The sequence below is a fragment of the Benincasa hispida genome, chromosome 11 (assembly GCF_027475165.1).
Source record: "Benincasa hispida cultivar pf3 chromosome 11, pf3_genome.v1.1, whole genome shotgun sequence".
Taxonomy (NCBI): domain Eukaryota; kingdom Viridiplantae; phylum Streptophyta; class Magnoliopsida; order Cucurbitales; family Cucurbitaceae; genus Benincasa; species Benincasa hispida.
This window is the reverse complement of record NC_143488.1, coordinates 75,529,164-75,553,442: the sequence shown is the minus strand read 5'-3', so window position 1 is coordinate 75,553,442 and position 24,279 is coordinate 75,529,164. Positions and strand designations below refer to the sequence as shown.

Here is a 24,279-nt window from a genome sequence, read left to right as displayed (position 1 = left end):
TGAAGTAGGCATTGAAAAATTCTCACCCATTATCACTTCGTAAAATCCCAATCTTTGTTTTAAACTAAGTTTTGACAGTTGTATAAAATTGTTGGAAAACAGAAGACACTTTAGATTTGTCAGTAAGAAGGAAAACCCAGGTAAGGCGGACGTGATCATCTATAAATGTGACAAACCGCCATTTTCCAATGGAAGTAGTAACTGGTGAGGGACCTCATACATCACTGTGAATAAGGGAAAACTGACTCGAGGGTTTATAAGGCTGAGACCAAAAAGAAGCACGATGTTGCTTGGCACAAATATACACATCACAATTTAAAGAAGAAGTATTAACATTACGAAATAAATGCAGAAATAAATACTTCATATATTGAAAATTCGGATGTCCTAAACAGAAATGCCACAACATAACATCATGTTCAGACACAGAGAAATTTAAAGACATAAACCTAGTTTGATGATCATTTCTAGAGGAAGTTTCGTTAGAAAGGAAGTATAGTTCCTATCGTGCCGGGTAGTGCCAATCGTCATCCCCGATTTCAAATCCTGAAACAAAACAGAATCAGGTGAGAAAATTGCCTTACACTTCAAATCTCTTGTTATTTTACTGAAAAATAATAAATTATACGATATTTTAGGCATATGTAAGGTATCGCGTAGAATTAGATCGTAAACGGAGAAATATTGCCTTTCCCCGCAACAAGGACAAAAGACCCGTCTACAATGCGAATACGCTCATTACCAGTACTTGGGTTATATGACATAAACAATTATGAGAAACTCATAAGATGATATGTGGCCCCTGAATCCACAATCCATGGTTTTTTACCATTTATACTAATCAGGCCAAAAGAAGGGAAATTACCTGACTGTGCAATTACACTCACCCCAACCATACTCAAGTTGTGCTTACTATCAACGGAAGATTGCTTCTGAGTCTGTTCATCTACTGAGTCACTTACCAGGGCACGAGTAATATTAGATTTGTCATGGGACTGTCGTCGCCTGCTGTTTGGGGGCTTCTCGTGCAATTTCCAACACTGGTCCTTTGTATACCAAAGCTTCTTACAATGTTCACAAACAAGTGGAGGTTTTTTTTTATCACCATCAGCACTGGACGACTTTGCGACGAAAGAGGCTGCATCAGTAGTAGAAATGGGATTATTCATGGCACACGATCGATCCTCTTCCAGCCGTATTTCAAAGCAGACTTCTCTGAGTGAAGGAGTAGGCGCTGGCCCAATATCCGACTACGGACACCATCAAATTTAGGGTTTAATCCAGCCAAGAACACTTAAACACGGTCTACCTCATCAATCTTCAAGTATTGAGACCCATCTTATGCACAGTTCCAGACAATCTCTCTACATAGGTTCATCTCTTGCCACAACATTAATAGTTTGTTAAAATAAGAAGTAACATCCATGGACCCTTGTTTGTATTCATGGACCTGTTTGTGGAACGTATATAGCCGAGAGGCATTATGTCATTTTTAGTATAGATCTTGCGCTGCCTCCTAAATATCCTTGGTGGTTGCAACATATAGCAGTAGTCATACTATTTGGGGTTCCATACTATTCACCAAAATAGAATGTAACAACGAGTTTTCTTCTTTCCAGATTCGTTCTTGTGGATCACCTGGAGCCGACTTTGGAATTTTTCCTGTCAAGTACCCAAACTTATGATGCCCTTCAAGGCCATTCGAATTGATTAAGACTAGGAGAAATAATTTTGGCCATTTAATTTTCCCCTACAATAAATTCTGCAGAATTACCCATCGAACCAAATAAGTAGGAAACATTTGGCAAAACATGTAACGAGCTTACCGGATTTTCTGAATAAACTGGTTGAACTAGATGGGGATTTGCATCGAACATTGTATCCAAATCAGAAATCTGATGTTGCAGGTAAGCCAACCGTTGTCTCACATCGTCTAGGGTAATGGGTTGAACAACAAGTGGCTGGGAACAGTACCGTCACTATCGGCTGAAAGGATGCTGCCGACTAGAAGGAGGTCATCGATCGACTGGGCTGTTCGAGATAGCTGGCTCGTTCTCTGCCTAACATCACTCCTTGCAGAATAGAAAGGCTTGTCATGGAAGTATTGACCGGCGCAAAACCCACTGGAGCGGAAGTCTGCGAAAATCTGGAGCGAAAGTCGACGGGTTATGTCTTCGAGGATCTGCTCAGGTTCAGCATGTAATGACCCGATTTGCTCCAGATCGGTGTCGATTCTACCCATATTGGACCGATTTACCTGTTCTTCGCAGCTGAAGTGGCCGATTCTGCCTAGATCGGACCGACTTTCCTATTCGTGGTTCGTCTGTTCTTCACGGCTAACCACGATCACGACCGAACGATTCATCTGCTCTTCGCAGCCGAACCCAATCGCGACTGGACTTTCTTCGCGGGTTCGGCTAGTTTCTGCATGGAGAAGTCTGATTGGCGCAGTCTGGTGCGGTGGCTCCCACTGACGGCGACTCCCGATGACTGCAACTGGACGGCAGAAAGTAACTCTAGTAGAACTGCTTGAAAACACTCATTTACAGCTGCTCGAATAGCCGTTTTCATGTCAAAACTCGAAGATCCATCAATAGAAGAAGATTGGGGTTGATTCTTTTCCATAACGCCTAGGGTTTCGTTACCTAGCTCTGATACCATGTTAAAAATAAAAATAGGGAAGAGAATAACACAAGGTTACATGGAAACCCTAATATAGGAAGAAAAACCACGATATAAAGACTTTTTCTTATTCTTTTAAATCTGTACACTGAATACATAGGGACACTAGACAGTAGAAAACCCTAGGGGTCTATACAATTACATAAATACCCCTAGGTTAATAACCTTATTTTCAACATAAAGAATCAGAAAAATCTCTTACTGAATCAATTTCATTATTTTCAAAATAGTTTAACCGTATGCTCAAACGTTTCGGTAAGAGGTCTAGCTATTATAGTAACAATAAATTTAGAGGTTCTACTCCCCCCAATCAATTCAGATCTCATAATAGTTAGAAAGAACCTGACAAGTCAGGTAATATACTTTTTCACAAGAAAAAGAACTTAAAATGTAGAGAGTGTGGTAGATTTGATCATATTCAGGCTAATATCCCACTTTTCTGAAGAGACAGAGCAAAGGTTATGTTTTAACTTTGTCTGATATTGAATCTGAAGATAGCGGTGACTCAAAAGATGATGTTAAAGTGCTTGATAGTAACATCTCTCCTAACACCTCATCATGTGATATTTCTTAATATGATGTGTATACAAAAAATGATCATGATACTACAGGAGTTGAGTCTACAGATCCTTCTTATCAAGCTTTTTTTCTCAAATGGCAAGATGATCAGAAAGCCCTTGATGTGCAGAAAGTAAGAATTGAAACTTTGATAGCTCACAATTATAGATTTATGTCTACTATTGCATATTTGAAGCGTTAACTCTCTCAAGTTAAAGCACAAAAGAATTCAGTATGCAATAATGTCAGAATGTTAAACATTGGTACTGAATCTCTGGAGAAAATTTTGACAAAAGAAAAGTACTGGTAATAACTCTGGGCTTGGCTTTTCTAAAAGAGGAAGTTAGCATTATAATCAGTTAAAACTAAAAGGGAAGCAAAAGATTGAGTTTGTTAGAGTTGAAGATTTAGAGTCTTATGACTTTACAGGTACATCTACCGACAATATTGTATTGAAAGATAACCACTTGACTAAACCAAGATGGATTTGTCACTATTGTGGAAAGGTGGGGCACAAACATTGTAACCTCCAAAACTTCTCCCTAAGGACTCTTCGATGTAGAGTGACTCGTGAACATTGGTCGGAGTGTTTAGAAGCAAGGCTTATGTTGGCCTTTGAAGAGTTTGAGGAGGAAGGTTTGAGTTAGCTAAGTCGAGGATAGGTATACTCTAGGAGGTGGATACATACAAAGATACTTAGCATGGGAATAAATGGCTAAGTGTTTCCAAAAGGGGGCAACCATGCGTTGGAGGTAGTTAAATGGGAAAAGGTGCATTAAGTAGGCCATGTGTGGTAATGAATAAGGGAAAGACAAGATATGGTTGGCCAAGTTAATTAAAGGTAAGGAAAAGCCAACCATGCATTAAAATCATGGTCAAGAGGATGCTCAATGCATAGGTGGGGATCAAGAAGTTCGGGTGTAGAGAAGGCTATCTTCGAAGCATAGACAAGCATGAGATAACCATTTGGGAAGGAGGTACACCAAGAAACCCTAAAGAAGGCCAAGTGGATGCATATCCTAAGAAAAATAGCCTACTTGGACACATAGCATAATGAAAAACATAATAATTATGCTTTGAATTCAAGTAGGGAAAGCATGCTTTGAGGAAGAGTTTAAAAACTAAGGAAGGAGGAAAAGAGAGGAAGTTGAACGCATGGCAAGAGCTACCTGTTGGGGTTGATGCCTTAAATCTCATAGGGTCCTATAGTTTGTAAATCTTGTATGAACAAACTCTTATGTGATTGATAATATATGATATTTTATTCACTTGTCTATAAAATATGTGATATTTTAGTTGCATTAACCACAAACCAATAAACTAACATCCAAGGTTATCGTTGTAACTTGAACATGTATGTGGAGACATATAGGTAGATCATATTTAAGTGATAACCTAAATGGTCTGCAGTATATGGATAAGGTTGGGTACCTTATCCTGGTGACATTACGAGTATGGCCCGTTTTATGGTGTTACAAATGTTATAAAGTGTTACAAACGATCTGATCATGACCGATCATTCATGTATTAGACATGTGAGAGGGGATATTCTATACAAAGGAGTTTGTATAAGACCGGACCACGAAATACTTAGTCTCATTATATAATGTCGTTCATAATAGAGACTTTCATTTCACCAGGATGACCACAGATAACATGACCTTAATCCTGAGTGAGTTCTGAACTCCTGCCTATGAAGGCGGTCCTTTGATTTATATGGGTGAGAGTGGCCAGATTGCCTACTCAACAAGCCTACCATTTTGGGGATTCATCTGATTGAGGAGTTGGGAACACAACTACAAAAGATGAAATTCACTCATTCCCTAAAGTAGGGGTTAAGTAGATAAATTGTTCCCTTCAGGGCTGATTCCGCGTCTTGAACAATGTGGCACCACACCCTCTCTTGACCCGAGAGGGATTTTTTCATAGTAGGACTATGAGCTATTGTTCATTAGAGGGATCAGTGGTACTTAAGGAGTTAGAGGTAACTATAGGGGCAAAACGGTAGTTTGACCCAACTTTACTTACGAGCAATTTGTGAAGGGTCATCGTACTGTTGATTGGTTATATCCAATGGACACAAAAATATATCTATAGTGTGAAGAGTGCAACTGTTGGTCTTTATGGAGTGTTCGATAGTTAACGGATGGTGGATAATGTAATTAAAGAGTCTAATTAATTATTCACATACTGTTGGAGCTTCAAGCTACATATCCATAAGGTCTCCTTGGTAACTCAAAAGGATTTTGTTGAGAATCAGTTTTTGGGTTAATTTGAATTGTTCAAATTAATAAGAGAGAATTTAATTATATATGATTAATTAAATTGATTCAATTATATATGATATAATTATAATATATTTGATACATTATAGTTTAATTGGAGGAAATAAATATTTGAATGAGATTCAAATATATTTTCTATGAATCAGATTCATAGTTGTTAAATTTAATATAAATATGATTTATATTAAATGCAATAAAATAGAGAAAATGAACTATAGTTTATATTGTATATGATACAACATTAAAACTATAGGTTATGTGTTATATTTGATATAACATATAGTTTAATATAAGATATGATAAATTAATTATCATATTTATTTATATTATTTTTATTATTTTGGATAATATTTCCTAATTTCTCCCTAATCACCTCAGTGGGTGGTTAATTGGTTTTGTGGCAAAAAGGAATTAAAAGAAAAATTAGTTTTCTTCTTCTTCTAGAGAAACATCTACACGATCGAAGAATTAACTATACCATAGTGTGAACAGAAGAGATCTGTCTTCTTCAATCTTCATCTTCCTCTAAACTCAAAACAAACCCTCCAAACCAAAATAGTCAGAGCCCACCACTCCAAGATTCTCACCCTATGAATACCAAAGGCTCTCAGTGGTTGTGTCTCTTGTTGGTTCGAGAATTCTTGAAGAGGATCTTCAAGGTTTGCTGAGTTTGAGGTTTGTGACTGATCGAGGGATTTACAAGAAGAAGAGTTCTTTAAAAGTAGTATCTCTTGAACTCTATTTCTTTACAAAAGCATATTGTAATTTGTTTAGAATGCATATCTTGTATATTTATTGTAAATTTGTTTTTCAATCAAAATGGAATGTGGACAATCCGCTTCCACTCACTCAAGGATCTCTTTAATATGAGTTCCTTCACTACCATGCATCCAAAGAAGCCTTAGAAAGAGTAAAATTGATGCACCATGCATTGAGTAAAGGAACCTAAGGAGTAAGGCCAAGTAGAACATGCAAGACACCTTAAACAAGTCTCATACGTTGAGAATTATGCAACAATCATGCGTTGAAAGGAAAAGAATGGCCAATGAAATAAACTATGTAACAACCATACTTTGAAGGTTTTGGCTTGAGGAGAGGCAAACCGTGCGTTGGTTGGCTTGCCATAGAGGTTATATAGGCTTGGAGACACGTCATATATTGAGAAGCTTGAAACCTAGTGATGGGTTGGGAGCAAAGGAACGTCCATGCATTAAAGCAAGCTCCCATGTGTTGAAAGTAAAATGTTGGCTAGTCAAAGAAAAATATTATGGCTGAAGTAGGAGGTGGCATGATAACGGGAAGCCAGATAAGAGAAAATTGACAACTAGGGAGGCTACTTGGCAAAATTGAGGAAGTTGGAATTCATGCAGAATTCTCTATAAATATGGGTTGTGGAAAGAGGATCGGATTGGCCCTTTTTACTCAGCCAAAAGAGGTCATCTCTAAGGCATCTAAAAGCTGAATGAGTGAGGAAGAAAGTATGGCGCTTCTGAAAGAAAACTCCCACGAATTGGTGCTTAAAATAAAAGAAGATTTAAGGTAGTGCAGATTCTAAGTTCAATCGGGCAGCCCATGATTTTTGATGAATTCCGAGCGTTTCAAGAAGACATAAGAGCTCCAATTTTGTGGTAAGTTAGTTATAATAATATGTAAGAGTTTAATAGAAGGAACTTTTGGATTTTAATGAATATATTTTGAGTTATATGTTCTGAAATTTGAACCTAGGATTTAGAGCGGGAGCGGGAGTGGGAGCGAGAGCGAGAGTGAGAATCACGAGAGCCAAACCAGTGAGAAAGCTGGAGAGAGCGAGATTCTGAGAACAAAGAGAGCGAGATTTGGACAGAAGCATGGATTATGCGTTAAATTTGACCACGATCTTATAGATTATACATGGAGAAGCCTAAAATTGAATACAAACAAAGGTTGAAGACGTAAAGGAAAACGTTAGCCAAAATTAGGTGTCTTATTAAGAGAAATTCTTAAACCTAAATAATTTTAAAGAAGACATTTGTAGGATAAGTTGTCACATAGAGAAGAGCTAAAAACCACTATAAATAGGACCCTTTGCCTGAAGATTTAACCCATTCTCAAACAAATCTCAGTAACAAATAATCGTATGAAAGAGTAAGTGTGAGTGAGAAAGTTCTGTGAGGTTAGAAGAGATAAAGCTCGGGTGAGGTGCTACCCAAATTTCCTTTTAGTTTAAGAGGGAAAGCTCTACTGATCAAACCATAAGGAATAATAATGAATAACTAGGATCATAGTCAAGGTAAGTAGTTATCTCACCAGTGTTTCATGGTAGTGTACCTTTAATATGTTGCATAATTATGTTATTGTTATGTTGCATTACATATTTAAAATACGTTTATCAACAAGGGACCCCATGCATTATGTTTGTTCATAAGATTAAATTTTAATTAGATAAAGGTTATGCTTCTAGGGGTAGCAGGGCATGTATGGTTGCACCCCTCTAAACCCAATTCTATGTCAAGATTATTCTAGGGCTAGCAGAGCATATATGGTTGCACCCCTCTAGACCCAATTCTATGTCAAGTTTATCCTAGGGACTAACAGGGTATGTATGGTTGCACCCCTCTAGTCCAATCTTACATTTATATTAATGGTTGATGTTGGATGCGACTCTGGCCCTACTGACTGCATAACCCACTAATCATCAGATGGGCTAGTTTCCGCCTAAGTCCTCATCTTCCTATCAGGGCAGAGAAATTTACGTTAGTGATGTTGGATGCGACTCTGGCCCTACTGACTGCATGACCCAATAATCATCAGATGGGTTAGTTCCCCCCTAAGTCCTCATCTTCCTATCAGGGCGGAGAAATTTACTTTAGAAGCATAACTGAACACCACATGTTATTATATGTTTTCGATCCCAATCATATGTTTTCAGGACATGTTGCATGTGATTGTGCATTTGGTCACTACCTTATGTGAGAACTACTTACTGGGTATATTATATACTCATCCTATTTTTACAGACTTTGTAGGTAAGGACCCAGCATAGGTGGCAGAACTGGACGTCGCTCAAATAGCCAACCATTAAACTCACTATTATAGGCATATGCATTTTTGTATCACTACGCTAGTGTTTTATGGATCCTGGTGTTTTGTAAAATAAACTTTTTATATAGTTTTCTACCTAATTAATAAAATCTTAGATATGTTCTTTTGAAATTTTTACCAAAACTCATCCCATGATAGAAAAATCTAAGTATGCATGTCGTAGCGGTCGAATCATAATATGTAAGGATCCGGTCGTTACAATAATGCTGAAAGAACTGAAGGTAACCTAGGGAAAATCTCTACGTGTACGTAAAATTATTATCGACACTATTGGTGATGTAGAACTCCACCTCAGCTAAGATTTTCGACATTGGGAATGTTGAGCAAAAGGAGCTCCACCCAACTAAGGTTTAAAAGGGTATAAATATTTTATATGATGGTTTCATAAGATGCTTTCAGGGTTTTCAGAGTTCTTATTATTATAAGTTGATATTTTATTATTTGATGAGCCTAATGAAAAGCCTGTTTTAAACCCTGAGACTATGAGGATGTTTTCAGTTGATATTTGAATTATGAATCTTCCAGTTTAGCATATTATGTTCTAAGTCTGAAGATCTATGATTTAAGTGAACTCTGGTTTTCACTAAATTAGTTGAAAGTACGATGTTTTTATTTAATATATGTTTTAAAAGAGTTTTCTAAGTCAAAGCTAGAAGAACATGCTAATGATTTAGAGAGTTCTTTGGAAAATGGATTTTCCATAGTAAAAGCTTATGTTTTTAATTATGCCACTCACCGAGCTCCCTAGCTCAAGTTTTCCAATATTTTTGTTCCCCCCTCCCCCCAAGTAGTAGAAGAGTTCTAGGATTCTAAGATTTCGGGTTGCTTGACAAGGAAGGTCTAGCCTGCCACTGTCGTAAAGTGTTTGTTAATCAAGTATTGATATAGAAGTGGTCGATAATTTAATAGTCATTACAGATTTAAAGTCAGGGTTTGGACTGTAATAAGATATCTCATGAATGATGATGTTGTAATCAGATTATTGTTATGTTGAATTCTGTGACAATTATGATGTTTTACAGGTTCAAATGGCAGAAGATGTCATAAGAGAGTTTGCATCTGCTGTCTCACACCTCCTCTTAGGTTAAAAACATAATCTGGGAGGGGATGTGACAAATTTCCTTTTTGCTATCAATTACTAAATATTCTCTATAGACCCACCTATTCTAGATGTGCTCCCTACTTCTCATAGAACCTAAAAGCAGACAAGAGTCAAATAGGCACGGAGAGAGAAAAATGTTCAAAACAAATGTAATGTCGTTTTAACTTCGCTCATATTTTCTACTAAAGGTAACTAGTATTTTGATAGTGGAAGCTCTAGACACATGACTGATGAAAATAGTTATTTGTTCGATCTCAAATCTGTCAGTTTCAAAAAGGTCACATTTGGTGATGGTGCTTGTGAAAAAATCATTGGGAAAGGAAAACTGAATTATCTGGTTTCAAAAAGGTCATATATGTTCAAAAAGCTCTAGACACATGACTGATGAAAATAACAGAGTTTTCATACAACCAGAAACCTCGAGCACTATTTATGAAAAATAGAGAGGTAGAAAACTAAATTTGAAATACTTTCATATCTTCAAAAGTATATGTTACATTCTTGTTGATAGAGAAACTAGAAGAAAATGGAATACCAAGTCTGATGAAGGGATATTTCTTGGATATTCCACCAATAGTCGAGCTTGTTGTGTCTACAACAAACGAACTTATACTATAATGGAGTCTATTTGTTGGGGTTGATGCCCTAAATCTTATGGGTCCTGTAGTTTGTAATTGTATTGTACAAATAGTTTATTTATTTAATAAAATCTAAGGTATTTTATTTGACATTTAGTAGCATTAACCCACAAAACCAATAAACAAACATCCAAGATTATCTTTCGTAGCTTAAACATGTATGTGGAGACATACAGATGGATTTTATTTAAGTGATAACCTAAATGGTCTGTAGCAAATGGATAAGGCTGGATATCTTACTCTCGTGACACTATGAATACAACCCATTTTATAGATGGTACAATTGTTGTAAAGTTCTACAAATGATCTTATCCTAATTATTCATGTAGAGACATGTAAGCGGGGCTGTTCTATACAAAAAAGGATTGTATAAGATCGAACCATGAAATGAGTAGTCTCATTATATAACACCATTAATAGTAGAGACCTTTATTTCACCAAAATGACCATAGATGGCATGACCTAAATCCTGAGTGAGTACTATGAAGACAGTCCTTTGATATGCATGGGTGAGAGTGGCCAGTTCGCCGACTCAATATGCCTACCATTTTAGGTATTCGTTTAATTAATGATCTAGGAACATAGCTACACAAGATGGAACTCACAATCCCTAATATCGGGGTAAGTAGATAAATTGCTCCCTTAAGGGCTAATTCCAGGGCTTGAACAATGTGGCGCCACACCCTCTTTTGGCCCGAGTGGGATTTGGTCATAGTTGAACTATGACTTATTGTTCATTAGAAGGATTAGTGGTACTTAAGGAGTTAGATGTAACTACAAAAGCAAAACAATAATTTTGACCCAACTATACTTACGAGCAATTTATGAAAGGTCATTACTGTTGACTAGTTATATCCAATGGACACAAAATATATCTGTAGTGCGAAGAGTGCAACTATCGATCTTTAGTGGAGTGACTGACAGTTAATGGATGTTGGATAATTTAATTAAAATAATTTAATTAATTATTCAAGTACCATTGGAGCTTCAATCTATAAGTCCGTAAAGTCCCATCGGTAGCTCAACTGGGATAATTGAGTGTCAAATTAATTTTAGGTTAATTTGAATTGTTCAGATTAATTGAAGAAATTAATTATATGTGATATAATTAATCTAAATTAATTATATGTGATATAATTAGTATAATGTATTCGATACATTATTTTGAGAGGAAAAGAACAGTTGAATATGATTCAAATATTAATTATATGAATTAGTTTCATATAATTAAATTTGATATAAATTTGATTTATATTAAATACAACAAGTTATTAAGAGAAGTACAAATTATAGGTTATATTGTATTAAATATAATATAAACTATATGTTATATGTTATATTCGATATAACATAAGGTTAGTTATATTTATAAATATATATAAATATATAACTTTATAATATTTTTTAAAAAATTAGAATTGAGAGGGAGTTATGTAACTTCCTCCACAATTCTCTCTAAATCCCTACATGGGATGTAGGTGATTTTAATTTTTTTTTTTTAAAAAAAATCCTTGTTTAGATTTGTTACAGAAAGTTTTTTTTTTTAAATAGTGATCTCTCAAAATTGACTACTCTCTGCCAAGAAAATTCTCAGAGAAATTCTCTTAAAATTTTTCCTCTCAATCTCTCTCAAAATTAAGATCACAGAGCCCCACACATTCCTGTGATTCTGAACCCCTATGGAGAATATGGAGGTCTCACTTTTAGTGGCGTTCCAAATTGGAATTGAGTTTTGATCTTGATTCATAAGGAGGAAGATTTGTTCATGACCGATTGAGAGGAAATTTGTGATGAATTATTTGGCTTCAAAGGTAAGTGTGACTAACCTTAAATTTCTTCGATTCTCTATTTTTTTGAAGCATGTTATAACTTTTGTCTTGAGTGCATATTTTATATTTTCTGTACTTTACATTCTGTGAAAAACTAAAATTGGGACCAATCCCACTTCCGCTTCGGACTTCATAGTCCTTCACTATTAACGTTGTAATTCATGATGATGTTGCATTCCTCGGTTCTCCTTCTATTGAAGAAGAAAATCTCAACATCGCTCTAGTTGTTAATACTAATGTGCCTAACATCTTGTCTGACATGCTTTCAAACATGAACTTAGAAATTCCAGTGGAGATTACCCAGAATACCTCAAAGCAGGCAGAAGCTAGTAACAAACAACCTTCCAGTAGGGTTCGTAAAAATCATCCCTCTAGTAACATTATTAGGGACCTTGAAGAAGAAGTGACGACCAAAAGGAAGGATAAAATCAATTACCTTGACATGATAATCAATATTTGCTTCACTTCCCCTCTTGAACCAAAAAGTGTCAAAGAAGCTCTTGAAGATGAACGTTGGGTCAATATCATGCAAGAGGAGCTTGGACAATTTGTGAGGAATGACGTATGGACTCTTGTCCTCAGGCCTGAATATGTGAATGTTATTGGTAGAAAGTTGGTTTTCAAGAATAAGACTGATGAGAATTGAAATGTAACAAAAAAAAAAAAATAAAACCAGATTAATGGCTCAAGGATACACTCAAGTTGAAGGCATGGATTTTAATGAAACCTTCGCTTTTATTGCAAGATTAGATGCCATCAGACTCTTGCTCAACATTGCTTGTTTTTTTAAGTTTAAATTATATCAGATGGAAGTGAAGAGTGCCTTCTTGAATGGATTTCTAAATGAGGAAGTGTATGTTGCTCAACACAAAGAATTTGTAGATCCTTCTCACCCTGAGCCTGTGTATAAACTCAACAAAGCCCTCTATGCCCTTAAACAGGCTCCTAGAGTATGGTAAGAGCATTTAACTCAATTTCTTGTCAACAATGGGTATAGACGATGAGGAGTTGATAAAACACTCTTTGTGAAGAGATCTCATGAAAACGTTGTGATTTTTCAAATTTATGTAGATGACATTATTTTTGGAGAAATGTCTCAAGAGATGGTTGAGCTCTTTATGAAATAGATGCAGGATGAATTTGAGATGAGTATGGTAGGAGAATTGTCTTATTTTCTGGGATTTCAAATAAAACAACTAAATGAGAAAATTTTTATCTCTCACAACAAATATGTCAAGAATTTAGTGAAGAAATATGGCCTTGAAAGTGCCCGTGCTAAAAGAACACCAGCTCCAACTCATGTAAAAATGTCAAAAGACTCCGGGGGAACTAATATTGATGAAAGTCTCTATAGGAGTATCATTGGGAGTTTGCTTTATTTGACTACCAGTAGACTTGACATTGCCTTTGTCGTTGGTGTATGTGCTAGATATCAGTTCTGTCCTAAAAACAGTCATTTACTCAATGTAAAGAGAATCATCAAATACATAAATGGCATTAGCGAATATGGCTTGTTGTATACCCTTAATACTAGTAACTCTCTAGTTGGCTACTATGATGCTGATTGGGTAGGTAGCTTAAAGGATAGAAAGAGTACACCCGAAGGTTGCTTTTTCTTAAGGAAAAACTTGATTTCATGGTTTAGCAAGAAACAAAATTGTGTTTTCTTGTCTACAACTAAAGTAGAATATATTGCAGCAGGGAGCAGTTGTACTCAATTACTTTGGATAAAGCAGATGTTGATGGAGTATGATGTCTCACAAGATGCCATGACACTTTTCTGTGACAATATAAGTGCGACTAATATATCCAAAAACCCAATTCAACACAATCGTATTGAGCATATAGACATTAGACACCATTTTATTCGTGACCTTGTTGAAAGTAAATAGACTGTTTTAGAGCACGTTAACACAAAAAATCAAATAGATGACATTTTTACTAAGGCTCTTAATGTTGATTGTTTTGAGGCCCTGAGGGCAACCTTGGGCCTTTATGTTTTTAAAGCATAGAAATTAAAGTCATGGGTCATACAGCAGAAAATATGGCCCATTGAACGTGGAAGTCATAAAGTAGATCACCCAATTAACCACCTTAATTATGGTTGTTGAGAACTCAAGGAAGTCTAACAGATTTTATTTTCAAAGTATTGTTTGAAATTAAATTGCAGGAGATTCAAACGTGACAGGTTTCCTTATTGCATCGTGGGTTTCTTTCTCCCCCAACTGTCTCTATTCAAAAATTGTGTTTTTAATTATCTTACATAATCTTTTATAATAGTGAGTACTCGTCAAAGGGCTCACACTTCTGATAGAAAAATGGTGAGATATAAAGAAAAAGTCAAGTGCAAGATGCATGTTGTAGATAATGTTCCACCGACCTCTATAAACAAATACGGTGTTCGTGTGCGGGGTTTTCCTGTTGAAAATAAGGAAGTTGGAGTTCCACCTCCCTTAGCAAAAAGAAGACGATCAAGAGCTAGCCAACCATTTGAATCTAAAGAGAAAGAAAATAAACCTTAAGGAATTTGTTGAACTTTTTGTCAAAACTCACGTAGATGCTGAAGGAAATCAAATACGAGGATTTCCACGAGCAGCGGAAAGGATCTTTCCAAATTCCATTCTAATTAAACACAACAATTATAGTCTAAATGGAAACTAACGGGTCATGCAAAAAATGAAATTACAGCATGCTAAACGATGATACAAGGGATAGAGGATGCATACCTTTGAAGAACCATTCTTCAAGAATCCCTCGAACAATCTACAATGTGTCCAAAGACAATAACTCTCGAATGTAACAATCGGAACAACATGACCACGAACACAATGAACACAACCAATAGCTCCTCAACCCCAATCGAATCTAACTCGATCCACGAACTGAGTGAGAACATTACCACAATCGTTACCTTGGTATTCTCGGTGTGAGAATCCAAGAGTTGTGGGCTCTGTATGATCTTGGCTTGAGGAAGAGACTGAAGGTCTATGATCGAACAAGTAGAAGATAAGAAGCTGGTCTATCTTATAGACGACGTGCTCGATTGTTTAGTAAATAACAGCCTATCGTATAGACTTAGCCACTCGATCATGTATCAATGATCAACTAAATGACTATCGTATAGTCAAAGGTAAGCGATCGCTTAGCTGATCGTGTGGTCTCTCAATGCTATTGCTTAGTGAAACTTTTTCACTTGATAGTTTATCTCCGTGAGTACTTTCCGAACGAGGCAACCTCTAAAATTAGGAAAATAAATTACATTTTATCTCACGGTTACCATAAACTTTCAATAACCTCCCACTCAATTGGTTATTAGAGAAAAAGAATTTAATTATCATATAATTAATATATTATAAATAAATATGATAACCAACTTATCATATTATATTTATAACCTACAGTTTTAATATTTCATCTCATAAAACATATAAACCATAGTTCTTTTTCTATTTTATGGTACTTAATGTTAATCATATTTACATTAATTCCTCCACTTGATGTATCTTATACATCACACCAATTATATCATATCTAATTGAATTTTCTCTTGTTAATTTGAACACTTCAAATCAACCCCAAAATCTGATTCTCAACTTGAATCCATTGAGCTACCACGGAGACCTTATGGACCTGTAGCTTGAAGCTCCAGCGGTACGTGAAAAACTGGTTAAACTCTTTAGTCACGAGATCCACCATCCATTAACTGTCGGGCACTCCACTAAAGACCGATAACTGCACTTTTCTCACTACAGATATATTTCTGTGTCATATTAACCAATCAACAGTGCGATAACCCTTCATAGATCGCTCGTAAGTATAACTGGGCCAATTTACCGTTTTGCCTCTATAGTTACATCTAACTCCTTAAGTACCACAGATTTCTCTAATGAATAATAAGTCATGGTCCTACTAAAACTAGGTCCTCTCTTCCAAAAAGAAAGTGTGGCCACTATGCTCAAGACTCGAATTCAGCCCTTAAGAGAGCAGTCTATCTACTTACCCCTACTTCGGGGAAGGAGTAATTCCATCTTGTGGATTGAGTTCCCAACTCTCCAATCAGACAAATCCTCAAAAAGGTAGGCTTGTTGAGTTGACAATCTGGCCACTCTCACCCATACTAATCAAAGGACCGCCCTCATAAGCAGTGTTATACTGATCACCTATGATCGTTTTAATGAGATGTAAGTCTCAATTATCAACATATAAAAAAACGAATCATCTCATAATCCGGTCTTATATAAACTCTTTGTATAGGACACCCCTGCTCGCATGTCTCCACATGAATGGTCAGGATCGGACTATCTATAGTAGTTCACAACACTTGTAAACTTCTACAAAGCGAATCGTATCCGTAGTGTCACTAGGATAAGGTATCCCTCGTTTATCCTTATACTACAGACTTTTTAGGTTATTACTTAAGGCATGATCCACTTGTATATCTCATATACATGCTTAGTTTACATAAAATAACCACGGATCTTCATTTATTGGATATGAGTAAATGAAAATAAAATAACTCTTATTTTATTAATTACAATGTGTACAATGTTTACAAACTATGAGATTCTGGGAGAATTAAGACATCAATTCCAACAAATGCTAGGGTTTCCAAGGGTAGTTTAGTTGTTGCTGATAATCTTGAATCTGGTTCTGGTTTTGTTGATGCTTCTGTTCATACTTCTACCTCTGATTTGGGTTCTAATGTTACTATTCTGGGTTGTTATGAGTTTGAAAAAATGTTTGTTCTTACTTCAACTGTAATGTCAGTACTTGGTAATGTTGAGACTACTGTTGAGTTAGAAGGAATTGAAGGTATGAATGCTTCTTATGAAATTATTTTAAAGTCTATCGTTGAGAATATCGTTTTTACCTCCTTTGTTCTCAATGTTATTGATTCGTAATGTGCTCCTATGGTTTTGGCTATCATTGGTAATGGGCCTAGTGACGAGGCTCAAACTGTTGAAGAAAATGTCAAGACTCCGTATGAGTCTTCCACTTTACCAAATCAAAATCTTGATAATGCTGATTTGCTCTACGACTCCTGAGAATTTGAAAAATATTGTTGAATCTAAAGTTGCCACTGAATCTAACTATCCGAGTCATGAGAATTCTCTCCACTCCACTCATTCTAATGATGAAGACAATATCAATTGCTACTCTTTGATCTAAGAAAGCTGTTGTTGGTGCTGGTATTTCTAGCGTTGTTAATGTTAGTGTTGATACCTCCTCTGAGTCATCTAATAATGATACTGAGCAAACTGCTTCTGAGGAAGCCTTTGACTAGGGTTTCAAGAGTAGCTCAAACAATGAAGCTACAAGTTTTGCTCGAGTCACTAGGTTCACGACTCAGACCAAAAGAAAATAGCCACCCATGTCTAATGTTCCCTTTGTGCCTTTAGATGGGGTCTCTTTTCACACTGAAGAAAGTGCAAGCCTATGGAAGTATGTAGTTAAACAATATTGTGCATGAGAAAGAATTATCTGATTGTACTCAAAAGTGTGTTAAGTCTGTGGAGTTGATTCAAACTGCTAGTCTTGAAAGAACTGTTTTGAACTTAGGACCCTACTATCCCCCATTGGTGCGTGAATTCATTGTGAATCTTTTTTCAAATTTTTTTGATTCAGCTAGCCCAGATTTTTAGAGGGTACACATTAGGTGCCATTCGTTTGTTTTCTCTGCTACCGTGATCAACCAATTTCTTTGTCGAAATGTGCCTGAAAATGTGAGGAAACAACATCCTTCTCTAAGAGATTTGGTGTTTGAATTGATTGGAGAAGCTCGTTCCACTTGGCCACGAAGGGGTCAATTGCCTACAGCTTGTTTAAATGTTAAATATACTCTTCTGCATAGGATTGGGATTTATAGCTGGTGCCCTTCTTCGCATAAATCTAGTTTATCCATTGCTCTTGCTACTTTGATGTATCAAGTTGGGACTAGAGCACAGTTCAATTATGATGTATTTGTACTCAACCAGATTAAATGACACATGGATCCACAACTCTTGAATTGTCTATTTGTTTTCCTTGCCTTATATGTGGTATCCTATTATCTCAGAAGCCTGATCTTTTCACTGCTTTAGAAGTTATTGGACCATTTTCAAGTCTTTTCTCCATCGACCCTAAGCTCCTACAGGGCCACTATGTTCTTGATCTAAATACTACCATGATAACTTATCATCTTGATGGCTCAAGTCAAGTAATGGCTTCTTCGTTTAGTGGTCATATTCTCCAACTGCTTTCTGTTGAATCTCATGACCTTGAGTCTTTGGTGCACCAGCTTCAGAAGAGAAAAGCTGAAGTGGATAAGGTTTTATTGATTATGTGGTTTGTCTTGTCTAGGGATGTAGAAGCTTCCTCTTCTCAACCACGGAGTTAATGTTTTTGGTTTTTTTTACAGCTAGAAAGGGGGAATGGTTGGTCAGTTTCAATTATATCTGAATGTTGTTCTTAGTTGGTTATGGTTCTAAATTTTGTTCATGATTTTGGTTTGTTTTTTGTTTGCTCTGGGGACTGATATGTTTTGGCTTATTTTTTGTTTTACTATTGATGTTATTATTTTTGTCAGGATGCTTATTGTTGAATAGTAGTTTGTTTTGTCCTGCCTCTTTGTCCTGCCTATAAAAAGAATATAAGCCAAAGGGGGAGTTTGTTGGAGATATGGTTTATTGGCTTTATAATTTTCTCTAAGATAATGGTTCTGCAGATGTCTCACAAAAAGTCTTAAAATCTAGTTGTGACATCAGAATATTTTTCTTACCTGAAAATATCCGATTGTGATATTTAATCCGATATGTTCTTTTTTTGAAGCATGACTTTTTATTCCAAATGAGGACTCGTTTCCTTTATTTGGATTCCATATTTTAAAGAGAGTTTTGCATACTATTTAGAGTCGTCACATTTGTTTAATTAAGCAAGATGATTTCTATACTTCGGCCACACTATTCTACATCTTGTTCTTGTTCATTTGCTCACTATTCTGTTGTGCAAGTTGTTCATCCGTTGAGTGCAACACATCAAAGATTTTCAATGTCGTAGAGGGAGCCTAAGCCACAACTGCCATAGAAGGGATTCTCAGTTTTAGGGGGAGCTTAAGTCTCAGCTTCGGAGGAGGAGTTCTCCATCTTAGAGAGATCCTAAGATTCATCAGTGAAGGGAGTTCGCTAACGTGAGGAAAGATATCGTCGTGATTGGAGTCTCAGACACTGCCAAGTGCCAAAGTGTTTATCACCGAACTAGGTTACCAACTAATGTGTGCCTTTACTTGTTTACTTGTTGTTGGTATTTTTCTTGTTATAGTTATTGACAGTGCTTTCTGTTTAACATCCGCATATCGAGTGACGAGTCATCCTATCGTTTTTTCAAATTTTGATTCTATGTAATTTCTATGTTTTAAAATTTATATTTTTGACTACGATTTTGTTTTACATTTTCTATTTATAGTGTTAAAAAATTATAGTTAATTAAGTTTTTTACTATCTTTTATTTCTATTAAAATTAATTACAAAAATGTCATTCTATTATATATTTCAAAATGTATTATGGGAGTACCACTAGCCTGCTTTTACACCTACAACATGTTTCTCTTTTCTTACTATGTTTTCCCCACTATTACAATCTGTCTCGCGTTTATTAACAAAATCAGGTCGAGCATATTTGGAAGTGATTTTAAATGATTGTTATGTTAAAATGATTGTTATTATTCATTAACAAAATCAAGTCGATCATCTTTTATTTCTATCAAGTCGAGCTTGTTTATTATGTTGAAAATTACTTCAAAACACACTTTTAATCACTCAAAAATAATTTATTTTTAAATTTTATATTTTTAAATGATTAAAGTGATTTTAATCATTTCAGAGTTATCCCAAAATGCTATAATTTAATCTTTCCAAATTTATATGATCAAATCCACAAGAATAATTAGAAGTTTTGGGAGGAATTCCAAGAGATGAATATAAGGAAATGAGATGCTCTCCTGTAATAATTCAGTTCTTTGGAATAAAAATTACTTTAAATACTGACCAGTAAGGATTAGAAATGTCATCAACTCAAATGACTTGTTATTCAATCTCTTCTAATTAAATGGTAGGAAAAATTACCTTTTTGGACTCAGAATTTTAAATTATAAGTACATTTGATCCCTCATATTTCATATTGGTCATTTTTAGTGAAATTTCTTATCTTGAGAGAGAATAATGAAGGATTAAAAAATATAATTTTTTTGTTCAATGTGATCTTGCCACATCAGCTTGTGTAGTTAAATTTCTGATTAAGTGTAATAGTTTTATTAGTAGAATGACCTTCTTGAAAACTCATGCACTAAAATGACTAATTTAAAATATGAGAAAATAAATGTATCTATACTTTCAAAACTCAAAGACCAAAAAAGTAATGTTACCTAGATTATATATTCCTTAAAAACATTCAATTAAGCATCAAACTTACAAAGTGTTTCAACTTTTGATTGAGGACGAGTTCTCTCTATTCAAAGCTTTGACCATCAAGATTTAGTCCTTTCTTATTTTCCCTGAGTCGCTTCATGTCTACTATATAGGTGTAAAAAATTTTGTATGGATGACCCTTTTTTAGGATCCAAATAAAAAGGACGAACTAATTAGTTTTTTTTACCTTCTGCGTGTTTCACTATATGGTGAAATTATCGTATAACAACCCTGTGAAATATGTGTAGTGACCCTTGACACTCAATCTCGCTGCACTCTTACTCTCGTTGACTCGACACTTGCTTCCGCTATCGCACTCGTTACTCATTCTCGATTCTTGCTCTATATATTTTAAATTTGAACAGAAACATAACTTATTTACTCATCTGTACTCTATCTCTATAATGAAACAAGAATCGAAAACAAGTAAAAGAGATCGAGCGAGAGTAGAATCAAGTGTCGAGTTAATTAGAGTAATTTGCGAAAAGTGTCTATCAAGGGCCACCATTCGAAAGTTTGCTATAATTTCACCAACAATGACGCAAGTAGATGCTCATTCTAAAAAGAGAGTAATTTTTCATTTGGGCATTGATACCAAATTCCCATATGTGGGGAGGAGTTGTCATGTGTGTTCAAAAGGTGTTTGTTCTTACAAATGTTTTCCAAGTCATTTCTAGTACCAGAGCTTTTCTCAGTTTCTTTGATTTCATATCATTTGGGGTATATTAGAACTCTCTCAATGCCTTTAATTTCATATCATAAATTGATCTTATAGCATTTTTTTATAAATGCTTTTTATTATTTGCAACTTTTTTTTCTATTTGCAAATTTAAAATGAAACCTTGCTCTTTATCCTCCATAGTCTATTTTCCCATCTTGGCAACAATATCTCTCTTAGAATGCTTTCAATCTATTTATCTAGTGCTATGAACGATCAACTACAGATTTTAAGGGTGATATGCTCTTGGTGGGGTTGCTCTCCAAACCTAAGTTATTTTCGTATTTGGCATGTTTACATTATTTATGATTTTTACCATAGGGTCTAGAGAAACTCTCTAATCCTAGAGCAGCATATGTTCTGTAATCTGAATTATTCTTGTTACGAAAATCGACAATTAAAGAACACAAAAAAGAACGTAGAGATAGAGAAGATCGACACATAGATATACATAGTTCACTTACGGTATGTTAGCTACGTCCACGGGAAGGAGAACGGTATTATTAGAGAGAATGTTTTCAGAAAATTACATCAAAACGACGCCTTTAGGGTTAGAGAGTTTATATAGCGCACTATTCTAAACCTTGGGGTCATAATCATAAATAATTACAAATAAATAAATATGCTAAATACGAATTTTGAATAGGTTTGCTAAATACGGTCAGCGAGACCCCTGTACTTGGTTGTTCGAAGCACTAACAAACAAATTCAAGGCATTCCAACAATTCTCTTTAATAAAATTGTTAGTGACCAAATAAATTTGTGTGTCAATTATTCTTTATTGTTTTATATTTTATGTTTTTTTATTTGTCTATATTTTGAAACTCCATTTTGAAGTCATTTCTTTCATAGCATCAACTGTTTAATAACTCCCGGTGGTTGGTTGGTGTAGATCTAGAGTGATTTCAAATTATATTGACTAAAGCATTTTAAAATAATACATTCAATTCATCCCCTTTTTTAGACATCTCTTTTTGTAATAAATATATAGCTGAGAGTCCAAGAAAGCTATGGTCAAACATAATGATGTTTACATTACACAACCAACATGAAAATAAATTTAATGAAAAACCAAAGATAACTTGATCAATTTAATAATTCTCTTCAAACAACAAACACACATATGATAGAAATTCAACTGAATTTTCAAGTGAGATCCCCTGTTCGGTCGATTATTGATATCACGAACGATAACGAGCTCAATCCGTTGTCTCGTCTCGAGAATAATTCTTGTACTCCTTGAGTTTAAGAACTTTACTCAGAACTTTCAAAAGCTGAGGATAAGCTGTTAGTTGAGGGAAATGGCCTTCAGATTTCAATATTTTCACATTTGAATTGCCACCCATATTTGATTTCATGAAAAATGCAACTGATTTTGGGACAATATTGTCCTTTTCTGTAAGAATAATGGATGTGGGAGTCCTTACTTTTGGTAGAAGCTTTCTTAAGTCACTTAAAAACACCATTTTTGCAACATTAAGAGCAATTTTTGGGTTCATTCTTCCCAAAGAATGCTCAAACTCTGCCATTGCTTTAGAATCATTTACTCTCACTGCAAATGGAGCAAATTCTTTGACCCATTTTGTGAAGTTATTATCCATTTGTTTGAAAATTTCATCAACTTGTGGCCTTTTAAATCCCCCAAAATATCCTTCAGCATTGAGATACCTAAGGTAAAAAAAAAATGACAGTAGAATAATCAAAATCATAAAGATTAAAAATTGTTTTCAAATATAGGAAAATGAGTCAACTTATTTACAAAAAAAAAATATAACAAAATGTCACTGTTTATTCGTGATAGACACTAATTGATGTCATCACGGATAGATAGTAACATTTTACTATATTTAAAAATATTTTTAATAGTTTTACCATTTAAAACAATAACTCAAGATTTAAACCTCTTTAGATGTTTTATATTTTGGTATAAAATGGAAAATTTGATGATGAGAAGTTTGGCATACTTTTTATAGTGCTCATGGAGATTATTAAAATTGTTTTCCTTTTTCATCCAAAATTTTAATATTTGGTTAAAAGTTTTAGAAAGTGATTTTACCCATTAAAAGCAGTTTTTAATAAACAAAATTTTACAAATTTAAGAAAAATAAAAATGAAGTGCTTTTGAGGGAAATATTTTTCACTTAAAAACAAAATATCCAACAATGGAGAAGTAAAGAGGTCGAATAAGGAAAATTCGTACATCTTCTCATATTAAGTGAGAAGGAAAAATAAATTGTCTTAATATTTTATGATCTTGATTTCATTATCCAACAAAAATAGAAAAATTAAAGAGGATCAAACCAATACAAGACCTCCTTTAATCTTGATTCTTTATCCAACGAAACAAAGTAGCGAAAAAAAGATCCTTTAAGTACACCTTAATAACCACTTTAATTCTTTATCCAACAAAACAAAAACAAAATAAAGTTTTAGAGAGGTAATTACCTTGGTGAGGCATTCAACAATATAAGATGGTGAAAGAGTTGAGGCCTATAGGTTGCAGCAACACATCCAACCATAGCAGACATGGAATGTCCGACATAAATAGTTCTCTTAACATGGAGATGATCAAGAACACACACCAAATCTTTGGCATATCCATCAAAACTTGAGTACTTCCTCTCATCATAAAGCTCAAGCTTCACATTTGGAGAAAAAACCAAGTCAAAAACCACCACTTTGAAGAAGCAAGCAAGATAGGGAATCATGTAGTGCCAAGCGCTTTGATCCGAGCCAAACCCGTGCGCCAACACGAGCGTCTCGGTGCCATTGCCATACACATTGACCTTAAGAGCTTCAGCAAAGGCTGATCCAGCTCCACAGTTGAATCCACCATACATTTTGATTTTGTCTTTTGTCTTTTGCTTTTTCAAGGAGAATATGTTTGAGGAAATGGAGATTGAATGGAATGTAGATATAAAGCTTTAGAGTTGGATGTACTAGTT

At 35.1% G+C, this 24,279-nt stretch overlaps 1 protein-coding gene across 1 annotated transcript; it reads right to left on the bottom strand.

The window, feature by feature from the left end:
- Positions 1 to 22,234: 22,234 nt before the first annotated feature.
- LOC120091354 (strigolactone esterase D14-like) lies at positions 22,235 to 24,279 on the bottom strand. Its single transcript, XM_039049352.2, has 2 exons — positions 23,780 to 24,279; positions 22,235 to 23,002 (listed from the first exon to the last, which is right to left on the bottom strand). Exons 1-2 carry the CDS (start codon positions 24,172 to 24,174, stop codon positions 22,534 to 22,536), a joined length of 864 nt encoding a protein of 287 aa, XP_038905280.1. The 5' UTR covers positions 24,175 to 24,279; the 3' UTR covers positions 22,235 to 22,533.

Coding starts and splice junctions, on each gene's coding strand:
- LOC120091354 (XM_039049352.2), bottom strand. CDS start 24,174: ATGTATGGTGGATTCAACTGTGGAGCTGGATCAGCCTTTGCTGAAGCT. Junction 23,003..23,779: donor TTGTTGAATGCCTCACCAAG/GTAATTACCTCT, acceptor TTTTTACCTTAG/GTATCTCAATGCTGAAGGAT.